The sequence below is a fragment of the Sinocyclocheilus grahami genome, unplaced genomic scaffold (genome assembly GCF_001515645.1).
Source record: "Sinocyclocheilus grahami isolate Dianchi unplaced genomic scaffold, SAMN03320097.WGS_v1.1 scaffold949.1, whole genome shotgun sequence".
Taxonomy (NCBI): domain Eukaryota; kingdom Metazoa; phylum Chordata; class Actinopteri; order Cypriniformes; family Cyprinidae; genus Sinocyclocheilus; species Sinocyclocheilus grahami.
The window spans coordinates 661,619-678,579 of NW_015506128.1; the positions used below are offsets into that span (position 1 = coordinate 661,619).

Below are 16,961 nucleotides of genomic sequence, written 5' to 3' on the forward strand. Positions count from 1 at the left end.
ACACAGACACACACACACACTCAGTTCAGTCTGTTATCAGCTGTGATTGAGTTTCTCGACTGGTGAAACTGACAGCATGTTTTCTGGAAGCTCGACAGAGCTGAGATATCTGATAACAGACAGAGAGAGAGAGACAGATTCCTCTTATCCACTGACAGGATGCCTGAGCTCAATCTGCCAGAATTTCACACGAAAACAGTCATTTCTGGGCCAGAAAAACTGGTTTTGGACCGGCCCAGAAACCAGTGCCCATTGGGATCATTTTATCAATTTATTATAAATATCTATCTGAGAAAATGTGATAATAATTAATTGAAAGAAGTCTCTTCTGCTCACCAAAGCTGCATTTATTTGATCAAAAATACAGTTTGTTGTACGAAACATTTTTGTAACATTTAAATAACGTTCTAATCACAAGAAAACTGGATATTTTAATGTTCAACATTCCCACAATGTTACTATAACCTAATTTGTTAGCTAGGATCTTGCAAACTGCAAATCCATATAGTCAGGGTTGCCAGGTTTGCGTGACAATACTAACCCATGCCAGTCAAAACAGCCCAAAGTAGTCCAATGACCATATCCCAAACATCAAAACTCAAAATATGTTGTTTTTAATAACTGATTATCTACTTAAAATACATATTTTACAGTCCCTGTTATGCACATTGATCATAAACACAGTGCAAAGGCTTCCTTCCAGTGGTCCTCCTTCACAAAACTTAACATCTAGTGCAGTTTTATCATAAGTAGAATGCAAAATATTTAAATACAAGCATTTCAGTCAAATGTAATTTATGCAATATTTCAAACCTTTAACCCACAGGGAAAAATCAACCCACAGAAACAGTTTAACGGTTGCACAATTGCGTTGAAAAAGCACAGACTTGGCAACCCTACATCCGACACGAGCTGCAGGAGTCAGATTTGACTGATCTTGGGTGGAGAGTAATGCAGAGTTCACACTGCACGGTTTTCAAAGACGTCGCATCACTGTTGGTTTGACACTGCGTGACTATCTGGGGTAGCATTCAGTTGTTGCTGTGTTCACACTGCACGATGGAACGACGACGGGAGGTTACACACTGCATGACTTTACAATAGGAAGATTCGCCGACAGCTCTGTCTGGTGCAGGGTTGCCAGGTTTTCGCTAAAAAACCCGCCCAATTACTACTCAAAACTAGCCTGAAAATAGCCCAATTGGTTTCGAGGGGGTCCCCCAGTAAAAATCGCATTCGGGGGTAAAATACAAATATTTTGGCGGGGTTCTCCTGGTACAATTCACATTCCAGGGCCTAAATATCACATTATTGGGGTCGCTTCAACCTGCTTTACACAGAGTGGCGTGTTGGCAAAACCGAAAGTGAACAGCGAGCGCTCATTCAAAAGCAATTTCAATACCCCAAATTTTGATTGCACGACAAAAGCTAATTTAATTATTTGCGTGAGTAGATTACATAAAAAGTCAATGCAAAGACGCGAATAGATGCGAATTTGCGCCGGACGAGGCGAATAATGCGAATTGAGCAACGCGATTGCGCGAACGTGCAATATACGCCTCAATCGTGTCTTCCGTGCAACTTCAAATATTTGAACTCGAGTGGAAAATTTGCATGATGAGTTGTCACGCAAGCCAATCAGCGAAGGGCGAACAGGGAGCGCTCATTCAAAAGCAGTTTCAATACCCCAAATTTTGATTGCGCGACAAAAGCTAATTTAATTATTTGCGTGAGTAGATTACATACAAAGTCAATGCAAAGACGCGATTAGATGCGAATTTGCGCCGGACGAGGCGAATAATGCGAATTGAGCAACGCGATTGCGCGAACGTGCAATATACGCCTCAATCGTGTCTTCCGTGCAACTTCAAATATTTGAACTCAAGTGGAAAATTTGCATGATGAGTTGTCACGCAAGCCAATCAGCGAAGTCTTTGCAACTTTACAGATCTTCTTTATGCACCAAGAGCTTGTAACACTCCAAAGAGAAAGGAAAAGTTGAAATTGCATCATATTACCCCTTTAAATTAATGCGAACGGCCTCAACAAAAGCAAGTACAATCAATGCAGATCGGAGCTCACAAGAACGCTGTCTTTAAAGGTTTAGCAGTTATTATTAAAAATCTAAATTAAGCCCCCCCCCCCAAAATAATTAGAAATGGCCAAACTGCCCCCCCTCCCCCCGAAATTTGCACTGATCTGCTGCCCTACATTATGCAGCGCTCTTGTTAGGATGACAAAAAAGCTTTATAAATAACATTTTAAGCCTGCTCTGCCTCAGCGGGCTAACATCGCTCGTCAATGTCAAAATAATTGATCTGGCCAATCAAATCAATATAGGCGGGGTTTACTGTTCACAGAAGCAGAGCACGAATTTCATCACAAAAGCTTCAGTTTAACGTCGAAAGAGAGCGAAGTAAGATGGAAGCTGCAAATCATTTAATGCTAGTCAACTATTTTACGATAGAAATGTTAAATGACTGAGAGCTATATCCAGTGATGCAAACTACTAAACTATGGCCATTTTGAGAGAGAGAGAGATAAAGTGTGTGTGTGAATTACCTGCATCTGTTTGTCTGTCCCTACAAACAATGAAGCTGTGAATTTAGTTACTTCAAAAACACGTAGTTGCTGAGAAATATAAAAATCATTATAATAAAAGTCGCAGGGTAGTGTTGACAACTAGTTTCTGTGTGCGTTCCGCATTATACAGCATCGTGTGCGAGCGATGTGTGTGTGTGTGTGTGTCAATAAAAGCAACGCATAGGCAAAGACTAGAATAGAATACCCAAGACGTGTCACTCGTATAATTTTGAATGGGGAAAAATGCAACACTCAATATATAGCCGCTCTATCGAACGAAGCCCCGCCTTCTGAGCAAAAGAGCCAATTGCTAATGAGTAAAGTCAGTGCCTCACTGAAGCTGCTGTTAGAAGTCCTGGTTGCTATGTACCTTATTTTATAATGTGGAAGTAATCCGTTTTCTGTCAATGTGCGAGACTTCCGGTTCATTAGCCGCTGTAGGGAAATAACGAGAAGAATAACAATGTGCAGTAAACGGTAAAACGGTTTGCACTACAAACCAGTGTGTTCATAATTAGGATAATACATTTAAATAATATGCATGCGCACAGGCTGGTCTAGCCTGAGAAATAAGCCTTTTTAATGCTATTTGAGCAAAATAAACAACATTTGTGTCCCTGCAGCACAAAAGCAGTGTTAAGTCGCTGGGGGATATTTGTAGCAATAGCCAACAATACATTGTATGGGTCAAAATTATAGATTTTTATTTTTTGCCAAAAATCATTAGGATATTAAGTAAAGATCATGTTAACGTAATCAACTGTTTACGTGAATACTCGTCAAAAACGACAATTCGACATAATTTTGTGTGTAATTCTCTGTTCATGCGACGCGAGAGAGTACTCGCGCGCTGTGAGAAGCGCTTTTTGTGTGTGTGTGTGTGTGTGTGTGTGTGTATGCTTCAGTGTCTGCGCTTCCATGAAGATATTTCGTAAATTTCCTACTGTAAATATATCAAAATATGCATTGCTAAGAACTTCATCTGGACAACTTTAAAGGTGATTTTTTTGCTCCCTCAGATTCCAGATTTTCAAATAGTTGTATCTCAGCCAAATATTGTCCTATCCTAACAAACCATACATCAATGGAAAGATAATTTATTCAGTTCAATTTCAACTATGGTTTTGTGCTCCAGGGTCACATTTATGATACAGTTGTTGTCAGATTTCATATATATGTGAAATCTATATATAGATGTTCAAGACATGGTTATGGCCTTGCCTTATTGAGAAAATGAATGGAGTTTTTACCTCCCGAACTGGACTGTTGCTCTCTATATAGTGAGTGTAAACGTGGGTTGGATATAAAGCGCTGTAATGATGACCTCTTCTCCTTCTCACGCTCCTCCACCGTTTTTATCAGCCTGAAACAATTCCAATTACGCCGTGCTCCGTGAACTCCAGTGTTTGGAAACGGGCTTTATTACGGAGACTGGGTTCAGCTGCTGTCTTCTGTGAGCTGTTAAGAGAGTAATAGCTGTAATGGTGAGTAGAAGTACCGTGAGGAGATCCCGCTGCCCGTCTCTCGCGGTGAAGTGATCCGTGTCGGTAAGGACACATCCATCCCAAACGCTCCGTCAATCCGATTCTGCTTCAGACCGACACGGAAAGATCCGAAGTGAAAAGCACTGGAGGATCTGCAGCACTCGAGTCTGACAGATGAGTTTGGGAGTTTGGGATTTAGATAATAAAATTTAATAATATAAATGTGAATGCAATGCGATGCCACTTTGAATACAAGTGACTACCAAATGCATAAATGCAAATTAAATATTTGTATTATAAAATAAAATGTTTTTTTAATAATAGGACATTTCAAATTAATAATAAATAAAGAGTGAAGGTGAAAATGAATTGATAGATCACCAAAGATACACACTTACCCATATACATATATAAAAATATAAAATGTCAGCAAAAAGTGATATATTGTTCAGACAGGGCCACTGGAATTGGTTTTTAATAAAAAAAAATTTTTTAAATTAATAGTAATAATTTGCTAACTGAAAATTAATAACTAAGTATTTAAATTAAATTAAATTAAAAACAAAGACACGTAAACTCAGAATTGCAAATAAAAATGGCGAGTTTATATACAAGAAACAGAGTCGGAATTATGAGGTAAAAAGTCACGATTACCTTTTTAAATTTTTATAAAAATGGCAAAACACTAACTAAAATTAAAACAAAATATAAAAATAACTTATTCAAGCTATTAATACAAATCTATAACAGTCTCTTAATTCTAAAATAACACTTTATATCACTGTTGAATTTTGTTACAGTTGGGCAAGTCAACTTTGAATTTGCAATGTTGTTTCAATGTAATGCGTAAATTAAAATGTTAATGTTGATTTAATGTTGATTCTGTTTGCCCATTTACAACCATGTGGCATTAAATGCTGTTTCAACATTATTTCAGCCAAATGTCCAACATGTGCAGCGGGGAACACAAAGCTATAAGCACCATGAGTGCGAGTGAATGAGGCTCATGTCGAGATAAATGATAAATAAAAGACCTTCAATACATTTGTTTCTGCTCTGCAAGTGTTGTGATGAACTGGATGCCTCCGTTCATTGAAATCGGATGCTCACTCGCGTCATAATTAATGAAGCGTCAACACTGAGGAACAAACAGATGCACATATGAACACAATTCATGCTGTAAATGTTTCACACTTTATGTAGAGCATCTGATCTGAATTAACTGCAGATCCTCTGTCTCTGCTGGTCTGTGGTCAAACTGAGGCTCATTATGACCCATAATTCATCTGGACGGGTAATGTTTCTAGTGGTCATCCAACACGTCAGAATCATCTAAAAAATGCTGTTAGTTTGTGGGTTGTTTTACAGTAAGTGTTGCAAATCCATTTGACAAAAAAGGGCTCTTTGGATAAAAGGATCTGCTTAATGCATAAATGTAAATATACATATATACAGTGGGGCAAAAAAGTATTTAGTCAGCCACCAATTGTGCAAGTTCTCCCACTTAAAAAGATGAGAGAGGCCTGTAATTTTCATCATAGGTATATCTCAACTTTTTTCTCATTTTGTCTCTCATAGTTGAGGTATACCTATGATGAAAATTACAGGCCTCTCTCATCTTTTTAAGTGGGAGAACTTGCACAATTGGTGGCTGACTAAATACTTTTTTTCCCCACTGTATGTGTGTGTGTGTGTGTGTATTCAAGGAATGGCAAGAAAACATTGTTATAGGTGAAATTATTAAATTTTGAAGTAGAAAACGAAAAAGACTAAATCTTTTATTTACTACCAGTGTTCATTTTGACAGCAAATTTAGATTTAGTTTTAGTCATAGTCTTTTGACTAAAATGCTATTAAGTTTTAGTCATATTTTAGTCATTGAATTGTTTTTAATTGAATTGACTAAATATCATAAGGTTTTAGTCGACTAAATCTACAGTAAATTTAGTCAGCTAAAATCGAATGGGTTTAGTTACAGTGCATTTATTAAGCATTTCTCTAAAATTTCCAAACTCATTATATAGGTTTGATAGTAAGGTTTTATCATGTCAGACAACGATTTAACTGCGGTGACACACAACATGTTTAATTTTATGTTAAAATGAAATAAAACCACTTCTCATAAAGAACAAGAACATGGTCTTCTTTTTAATGAAATACCAATGGTTATGCATTCTTTATAGCAACTTGTTTACCATATTCTTCATTCTTTCAAGCAGAGATATTTATTTCTATAAATAAATGTAGATTAATCTTTAGGGCTACTAAAGTTTTTCAGTCAAGTCTTTCTTTTGTTGCTTGATTAACATCAATGACTCGGACAATAGCAACTAAATTAGGCTGCTGTCCCTTTAAAACTGAATGCGCCGCTGCAATGGATGCAATGTACTGATACACGTTCTCCCTGCTGTTTACGTTCACTTAAGACGTAATCAACTGTGTTTACGTGAATACTCGTCAAAACTGACAATTCGACATCATTTTGTGTAATTCTCCGTTCATGCGACTCGAGAGAGTACTTGCGCGCTGTGAGAGGCGCTTTCTGTGTGTGTGTGCTTCAGTGTGTGCGCTCAGAAAACTGGACCGAATTGAGTGTCCCTCCCTAACATTTTCGTCTCGTTTTTATTCGTTGACGAAAATGTCAATAGATTTACATCATAGCTTTTGTCATTCAAAAAGAGTTTTAGTTCGTTATCATCTCGTTGTCGTTAGTGAAAAAAATGTCATTGACGAAATTAACACTGTTTACAACAAAGCGTTTTATTTGTAACTTTCAATTTTTGTTTTACTATATATATATATAATATATTACTTTTAATATTACTTTTTCACGTAGTGCCAGGCCGGTTTGGACAGCTTTTTTCCCTTAATAAATAAAACCATTATTTCAAAACTGCATTTTGTATTTACTCGGGTTATCTTTCCTCCTCTCCCCTCTGCCCTACCGTCTTCAGCCCCCTACAGCATGAGGAACCTGACCGAATCCTCACTTACCCAATACGAGCTGGACAGTAAGTCCTGAGATTCGCTTTCGCTCTTTCATCAGTGTTTCTATCGTCATCGTTTATACCAGTGTTGGGAAAGCTACTTTAAGCTGTTCATAATTTAAGTAGTTCAACTACAGTCAAACTAGAATACTGAACATTTAGCTAAAATAAAACTGCAAAGTTCTTATATTCTTATATATATATATATATATATATATATATATATATATATATATATATATATATATATATATATATATATACACACACACACTATCACACATTTTTTATTACATATTTTAAAATTAGGCAAACAAGTAAATTTAATTGAAAAATTATAATAACCTGATATGAATCAGTATTATTTTATTATCATTGATATATATACTATTATAGTTTTTATTATTATTTTAAATTAGATTTAATGTTTATATTTTCTGTTTTCACTTTAATTGTAGTTCATCATTTATAGTATCATTTAATTCGTTTTTAATATCGGTATCATTTTAAAAACGAGAAATGTTGCCATAATAAAATAAACACAAGTTTATGAGATAACTGAAAGTTTATGCATGCAATGGAATATTTTTAATACATTTCTGTGACTCGTTTTTAGTGTCCATTTCAATGAACCGTTAAAATCAATTCGGTGATTTGTTCCTGTCAGATGTGTTCATGAAACATGCCATTTTACATGAATCTGAATATTTAAACATATGTAAACAACACTGACTGAATTATTTGACTTTGAGAAAAGCTGAAGGACTGGAGAAGATTTCAAAGAGAGAAATCGCTGAAAACAGATTCAAAAAGATGTTGCTGTTTCTGCTCACAGATGATATTGATGAAGAGCTGCTAATAAACACACACACACATTGAGTTCATTGAGAGGGTTTGGATTCACGGCTCTTTCCTTTAGAAACACGTCAGTATGAAAGGAGCCACGGCTATAAAAGCTCTGCAAGAGTCTTCATTCATCCGCATCGCTCCGTTCTCTGCAGATATCGACAGCATGTAAAGATTTTCCTATAAAAGCCGCCATCATTTACTCACCTTTGTGTCGCTTCGAACCCACGTGAAGCTTATTCATCTGAGGAACACAAAAGGAGCAAATCTTGAGATGTTATGCAGCTCGTGCCTTATGACTCTGTTCACACGGATCATGTCTTTCAAACTGCAAAACAGATAAAAATACAATAAAAATGTCATTCAAAAATTCACTTCTCTTCTCAAGCCTACATCCACATCAAGACTCACTTAAACGTCTTCTTTTAGGCTAAATCGGCAAACCTGATCATTTTGAAATATACATTTGAAATTATTTTATTGAATGAAAATAATGAACAAATCTGTCTGGAATTTGTATTCAGACACACATATTTTGGTAACATGGTTGCAAAACTCATGCAAAACAAATAGAAAATAAAAAGCTCATATAATATTTAGTTTGACTTTTAGGTTGGCTATCTTTTACCCTTGTTAAAAAGTGCACTTAATTGTACTGAATGTGTGCACTTAGTATTCTACTTCAAATCTTAAAAGTCTAAACTACTTGCAATAATATTAATCAAATAAAAGGCAACTTAAGTGTACTTAACAGATTTTTACAAATGTGTTTTGTAATAATGTCAAATTAAAAGCCTTTAAAGTACATTTTAAATTAAATTTTGTCGTGCTTGCAGCCTCTATTGCTGTAAATTAATGAGATTTGGCAGGTTTACTCAGACTGTCCTGATGTACATTTGCACCATTTTCTGTGAAGTTTGTATAAACAATATACAGGTCTTTTAGTTATTATGGGCCACATTTAAAAAAAAATGGTACTAACCCCAATCTTAATTCAAGTGATGAAGGCTTTTGAAAGTCTGAGAGTAATCAGTGTTGATCACTACTGTAAGATTAACGCTGCCTGCTTTAAATGTTTCAAAATGATTATCAGTTGAAAACATTTGTTCGAAATTTTGCAAAGTAATCAAATATGATCAGTTACATGACTTTAATAAAGTAATTGATATAGTTACACTACTTATTACATTTTAAACAGGGTAACTTGTAATCTGTAACCTTCCCAACACTGATAGGATATATCCCTTTAATTCAGTCAGACTCATTAGATCTTGGGGTTTTTTCATTCTTGGCATTCATCCAGATAACTGGAATATTAAAAATGATAATCAAGTATTGATAGACATGTGCATTTTACATGCCGAAAGGCTCATTGCCATTTATTGGAAAAAGACAAAGGCCTACCATAACTCGTCGGTTAAGAGAAATATCTTCATGCATTGCAATGAAAAAGATAACCTATATTCTTAAGGGTAAAAAAGCTAAATTAAGAAAATCTGGAGTCGTTTTTGATTATTTATTGAATGTAAGGATATTAACAATATAATAGAGGAGGATCAAAATTCTTGATTAGGTATTAAAATATATTTTAACGTGGGTTATATTAACCCCTTAAAGCTGTGGTTGTTATTGTTTTGCAATGGATTATTAAATCTAACTTCCAAACTACATACCGTATTAACCCAATGTTGGTTTGTACTAAGACACTTTTCATGTAAAATGAGCCCCTAGTGTTTGTTTGTTTCATTTTCTTTTTTGTACATTGTAAGTGTTGTTACTGACACGGTATGTACATGTGTCAGTCTGGTAAGTGTTTCAAGAAAATGTAAAGCCTCACCTGTAGAAAGGCAGATGTCAGCCAGTGAATGCTGTGTGTTTGTGTCTCAGTGTCTCTTCAGGACATCACCATGAGGAAGGCCTTCCGCAGCTCCACCATCCAGGACCAGCAGCTGTTTGAGCGTCAGTCTCTTCCCGTCCCCATGCAGGAGACATACGAGCTGTGCGAACAACCTCCGCCGCTGAACATCCTCACACCCTACAGGTCAGAACCACATTCACACATCAGACCCGACAGATCATCACACCGGAGATGTTTACATCTGACCTCAGTATTACTAAAATGTAACCCTGAGGCACAAAACCAGTCATAAGGGTCAGTTTTTCGAAATTGAGATTTATGCATCATCTGAAAGCTGAATAAATAATCTTTCCATTGATGGTTTGTTAGGATAGGACAATATTTGGCTGAGACACAATTATTTGAAAATCTGGAATCTGAGGGTGCAAAAAAATCTAAATATTGAGAAAATCGTCTTTAAAGTTGTCCAAATTAAGTTCTTAGCAATGCATGTCACTAATCAAAAATTAAGTTTTGATGTATTTACGGTAGGAAATTTACAAAATATCTTCATGGAACATGATCTTTACTTAATGTCCTAATGATTTTTGGCATAAAAGAAAAATCAATAATTGTGACCCATACAATGTATTGTTGGCTATTGCTACAAATATGCCCCAGCGACTTAACACTGCTTTTGTGCTGCAGGCTCACAAATAACATGAACTGTAATCAGACAGCGATGAACTTGAGTGTTTCACTGACGGTTCTGAAAAAAATGACAACCTGAAAATCTCATTTAATATGGAAGCATATCGGTATCAAAATTCATTTTGAAATGTAATTTGCAAAATGGCAATGCATTTCTTTATTTAAATTGACATGTTCCCATACATATGTGCAACGTTTAGTGCAAAATGAAAATTCAATTATATAATTTAGATTTGCCATTTCCTACTTTTTAATATGTAAATTAAAAACATTTTAACATGACCTATTGTCGAATTCACACTGCATTTTGCTACAATTATCACGCGGTATCACGATGACAATGCAATCCCAAGTGTCCTACCTGTAAGTCTAAATGCATTTAGGAAAAATGGCATTTAAATTATAATTTTGCTACAGTTTTTGCTTGGACATTTTAAACATCTAATCAATTTGTGTAATACAATTTCTTTTTAATTTTGCAACTTATAAAGCATTAAAATATGTTTTTAATTTACATATTAAAACTAGTGTAGAAAATGGCAAATGTAAATTATATAATTAAATTTTCATTTTGCACTAAATGTTGCACATTTGTATGGGAACATGTCAATTTAAATAAAGAAATGCATGGTCATTTTGCATATTACATTTCAAAATGAATTTTGCTACCCATATGCTTCCATACATTTAACTCTTCATGTAACTGTTTACATAACAATTGCATTTTATTCAAGTCAAAAATATTTATATATATATAAATGTTAATATTTTATTTCAGTAAAATTTTGTACAAAATGATGTTTTGACAGTCCAATTATCATCATAAAAATATTATATAAAATATATAAAAACATATGTATATTATTATATAAGATACAAATAATATGATCAACTATATGACATATTGTGTAATTATTTTGTTCATTTAAATTTTGTATAAAATGACACATTTTGTCAAATAAAAAAATATTATCATCTAAAATATATTTAAAAAATACTGTATGTATATTATTATTCACAATACAAATAATATAACATCTATTAAATAGTATGTAATAATTTTTTATTTCAATTAAATTTCGTAAAAAATGACACATTTTACAGTCAAATTATCATCATGAAAAATATTATGATATAAAATAAATGTATATTATTATTTAAAATAAAAAAAATTAAATACAATATATAAAATATTATGTAATTATATATTTATTTTAATAAAATTTTTTATAAAATGGCATGCATTTTGACAGTCCAATTATCATCATGAAATATACATGTATATTATTATATAAAATATTAATAATATTAAAGCACATTATGCCATTATTTTTATTTCAATTTAATTTAGTATAAAAATCGCATGCATTTTGACAGTCCAATCAACTAAGTCAAAGAGGAGATATTTAAAATGATCTGATATTACAAGCCAAGTGCATTGCATTATGGGATTCAGCACTCCATTACTGTTCTCTGTGCCGCACGTTTCTGCGAATGTAGCATTCATACATGCAGATAACTCTGTGTACACTACACATACGGCATACTGCTCTCACTGACGAACGGTGTGTAGTACGGCATCACTGAACACACCTGATCTGCGTCTGTCTCTAGGGATGATGGGAAGGAAGGGCTGAAGTTCTACACCAACCCGTCGTACTTCTTCGATCTGTGGAGAGAGAAGATGCTGCAGGACACAGAAGACAAGAGGAAAGAGAGGCGGAAACAGAAGGTGAGAGGGGCGGGGCCACACAGCAGAGGGGTGTGGCTTATATGCAAATGAGACCGGAATGGGTGTGGCATCCAAGGGGGTCAAGCACTAAAATCTCATACTTATAACATACGTTATGGTTACGTTCAGTCATTTTTCACTCCGTTTTGGCTGCTCTGTCGTTTGCTGTCATTGAGTGTGAGTTTGAATGAGCTGTTTCTCTTGACATGAGGTGTTTTCTGACTGCGTTTACATTACAGACCAACACACACACACACACACACACACACACACAGTGGGCTAATCACAGGCTAATTAGAAGCAGATTGTATTTTTATGCATGATGGCAGATTCTCTCGTCTCTTCTCTGACGTTACTGCAGTTAAACTGCTTGTACATTGTGATATTACAGGTCAAGATCTACTTGCATTTAATAAAACCATTTTAAAATATACATAACATCTACATTTCCTTTGCGTTGCTACTTTAACAATTTAAAATATGCAACTCAGGCACAATCTTATTAAATGTTAAGATGTGTGTGTTAATATGATCAGCAGCTCAGGCAATTATCAGACGCTTTTATTAAAAGGTTATTTAACTAATTAAAACTCTTTGACTTTGTAAATGCATGCTTTTATATTAAAAGGACTTTCATAAATGCATCTGATAATTACTAGCAATATCATCAGTGTAAACAGGTGTGTGCAATTCGTGCTGAGTGCAATCAGTGCAATGCATGATGGGAAATGTAGTCCGGGGTGATGTGCAACAGTGTGTAGTGCGAGAGTCAATGAATTGGAAAGTTCATGGACCGGATTCGTGACAATCACAACAACATGGACATTTAAACCATCAAAATCTTGATGTCAAATGGCAGTCTAAGATTATGGATGGGTTGGAATATTAGTTAATTAATAGTCTTATATATTCATTAATATTTTAAAATATTATGAATTAATACAATTAATCTAAAAAAAATTATAACACATTCAGAAGATTATGAGAAAAAAAATCTAGGAAAATATTGTAAAATATTATGTAATTATTTTTAAATTTGTTTAATTTATATAATTATTATATTATATTATGTAATTATAATAAAATGTTATAAATAAAGAAAATAAATGTCAACATTTTTCTGCCTTTTGGCTATATACAGTATATATATATATATGATACATGATATGTAATAATAATTTATAATTGACATGATATGTGTGTATATATATATATATATGTATTTGTTCTGAAATGACATAAAAGTGTGAGAATCATTTAAAAAAAAACAACACGGACACCAAAGAATGTTTCATGCAAAAAGTAAAATAAAGGGAAAAAAATACAACTATGTTGCATGTTTAAGTCAATGAGTGTTATCCAATTATCATCATGAAAAAATATTGTAATTTATTTATAAAAAATTAAAAAAAGGAAATTTAGGAAAATTGTAAAATACATAAAACATGATGTAATTGTTATTTATTTCAAAACTATTTTATTTGCAATATATTACTGGAGAAGGTAATTATATATATGAAATCGTCATGAATATAAACTGTATGTAAAGTATGTAGAATATAAATGTTTTCCAGAAGCTTTATGAAGCAGAAAGAGTGTTTGCAGTGATTGTGTTCACGTACAGACACACAGAATGTGATTAGCTGTGATGTGGAGCACTGAGCTGCTTCCCGTCATTCATTCATATTAAGTGTGTAAATGCAGTGGAAGTGGGATCGGCTGCATTCGATTAGATGCGACTTGATTACATTAGGAGTGACTGATGTGTGGAAAACTGGGTTACACTTTACTTGAAGGGGTGTGCATAAGACTGACACGACACCTACATAATCATGACACGACACACGTCATGAATATGAAGTTTTTTTATGCATGTTTATGACAACTGTCATTAAGTGTCATTCGCTCAGTTATGTCATTTTTAATGCAAAGATGACATTGTTTGAGATGTCTTTGTTATGGGCTATGGTTAGGGGTAAGGGTAGTGGTAGGGTTAGGTCAAATAATGTCATATTTGCATTAAAAATGACATAACTGAACGATTTACACTTAATGACAGTTGTCATAAACATGCACAAAACCTCGTTCATATTCATGACATGTGTCATATCATGATTATGAAGGTGTCATGTCAGTCTTATGCACACCCCTTCAAGTAAAGTGTTACCGAAAACTGCTCCAGCGGCTCTCAGTCTCTCTCAGACACAACTAACCAAAACTAGTGATGCTCAGTGTTGGGGGTAACTCATTACAAATAACGCAAGTTATGTAATCAGATTACTTTTTTCAAGTAACTAGTAAAGTAACGCATTACTTTTTAAACTTTTTCAAATAAGTAACGCTAGTTACTTTGTTTCCCATGTCTTGACTGACAGCTCTCGTGTTGCCATGGTGAGAGAAATGGGGAGTAAGTGCCGAGGCGTTGTGTGCGCTGTGATGTTACTGTAGTTCTAGACTAAATATGAACATCTAGTCTTCTCACTGCACAAAAACAGATTCAGTATTCCTCAAAATGAACAAAAACAGTCAAATGCAAACTCAGAATATTATATAAACCTGCAATAATTAAATATGTTAAATAAGACAAATATCATTTATGTATTTAATCCCATTTTATTAACCAATGTCTTTGCTACTGACCTTTGATGATCTAATCTAATATTCAACCATACTAATAAGCAAAAATGACACATTTGTGTAATTTTTGTTATTGCTGAATAGTGTTGAACTTTCTTCTCCTGCGTCATATTCTTCATGCAATTTGTTTGAGCTGCGCCCTCTACTGTACAGGCGTGAATTTTCATTTCCTTCAGCCTGAGGCGTATTCATTTCACTTCTGTTGTGAAAAGGGCTTTTACATTTGTAAAATAAGAACTTTTTTATATTAAAAACAAACAAGCAAGCCCTGCCCAGATTTAAAAAGTAACGTAACGCATTACTTTCCATAAAAAGTAACTAGGTAACGTAATTAGTTACTTTTTTAGGGAGTAACGCAATATTGTAATGCATTACTTTTAAAAGTAACTTTCCCCAACACTGGTGACGCTACAAACCCAACATAACTATACATTACAGTAGTGTGACTGTAGATCAGCTGGTTTCGAAACAGAACAGCTGTTTCACTAACAAGCTCATTTGTGTAATGTAAATAACTCAATCATTAAACTCAGTCTGTTGAGCAGCAAACAGTGATAAAAATATCTCTCTCTTTTAAAAAAACAATGGCTTCATGCATCGCAGTGAAGTGGTTCATTCAGATTTGTTTAAAAATCAATAAAATAAAATAAGTACTACAGTTACTAAAACTGAAATAAAAATAAATGAAAGCAGAAATAAACAAAGAAATTATAAAAATAACAAAAGCACATAAGATTACTAAAACTTAAACTAAAATAAAAAAATAAGTACTACAATTACTAAAACTGAATTAGAAATAAATTAAAGCAGAAGTAAACAGAAAAATTATAAAAATTAAAAAAATTAAAACGTAAACTAAAATTAAAATGAAAACTAAAAAGTATAAAAAAATAAAAGCAAATTGAAAATATGAATAAATACTATAACAGTATATAAATATACTAAAACAGCACTGACTGATACCCTTAATGTGTTATATACACACACACACTATTATAAAATACTAAAAGAATATGTTATTATTTTATTTCAATTGAATTTGGAATAAAAATGAATTAAATTACTGGACACTGGAAAAATGTATACAGTTAAACAGGTTAAAATGTGTATGTAAATTTAGTAAATATAAATGTTTTAATCTGATTATATTATATTTTAGTACTTAAATGTATAATTACACTGTATTACACTCAATTCTGAGTTTGTTTATATCTCGCAATTCTGTTTTTTCTTGTAATTTTGAGATTGAGTTGAAATCTCGCAATTCTGAGTTTGTTTATATCTCGCAATTCTATGTTTTTTCTTGTAATTTTGAGATTGAGTTTAAATCTTGCAATTCTGAGTTTATTTATGTCGCAATTCCGTTTTTTCTTGTAATTTTGAGATTGAGTTTAAATCTCGCAATTCTGAGTTTCTTTATATCTCGCAATTGTTTTTTCTTGTAATTTTGAGATTGAGTTTAAATCTCGCAATTCTGAGTTTCTTTATATCTCGCAATTGTTTTTTCTTGTAATTTTGAGATTGAGTTTAAATCTCGCAATTCTGAGTTTGTTTATGTCTCGCAATTCTATGTATTTTCTTGTAATTTTAAGATTGAGTTTAAATCTTGCAATTCTGAGTTTATGTCGCAATTCTGTTTTTTCTTGTAATTTTGAGATTGAGTTTAAATCTCGCAATTCTGAGTTTGTTTATATCTCGCAATTCTATGTTTTTTCTTGTAATTTTGAGATTGAGTTTAAATCTCGCAATTCTGAGTTTGTTTATATCTCGCAATTCTATGTTTTTTCTTGTAATTTTGAGATTGAGTTTAAATCTCGCAATTCTGAGTTTGTTTATATCTCGCAATTCTATGTTTTTTCTTGTAATTTTGAGATTGAGTTTATATCTCGCAATTCTGTTTTTTTGTGTGTAATTTTGAGATTGAGTTTAAATCTAGCAATTCTGAGTTCCCTTTCAGTTGGTCACTCTCGACGTCACGTCGGAGGACCGACGAAATCCCAAGCCCGCCGGCACTTCGAAACCAGCGGAGCTCTCAGGAAGAGAGGGCTGGACCCTTCCGGGGGGTACCACCTGTTTCTTCCGAGGCTTCCCCTGACAATCGGATGTCGATTGCAGCATCGGAGGGTGAGCCAGAGCTTTCTGGA

At 33.7% G+C, this 16,961-nt stretch overlaps 1 protein-coding gene across 1 annotated transcript in view; it reads left to right on the forward strand.

The window, feature by feature from the left end:
• LOC107564591 (wiskott-Aldrich syndrome protein family member 1-like) overlaps positions 1-16,961 on the forward strand; it is a 91,845-nt gene that overhangs the window by 54,239 nt on the left and 20,645 nt on the right. The window contains exons 4-5 of the mRNA XM_016249711.1: positions 9,788-9,941; positions 12,063-12,180. Coding sequence (XP_016105197.1) covers positions 9,788-9,941; positions 12,063-12,180 — 272 coding nt within the window. The remainder of the gene's footprint in view (positions 1-9,787; positions 9,942-12,062; positions 12,181-16,961) is intronic.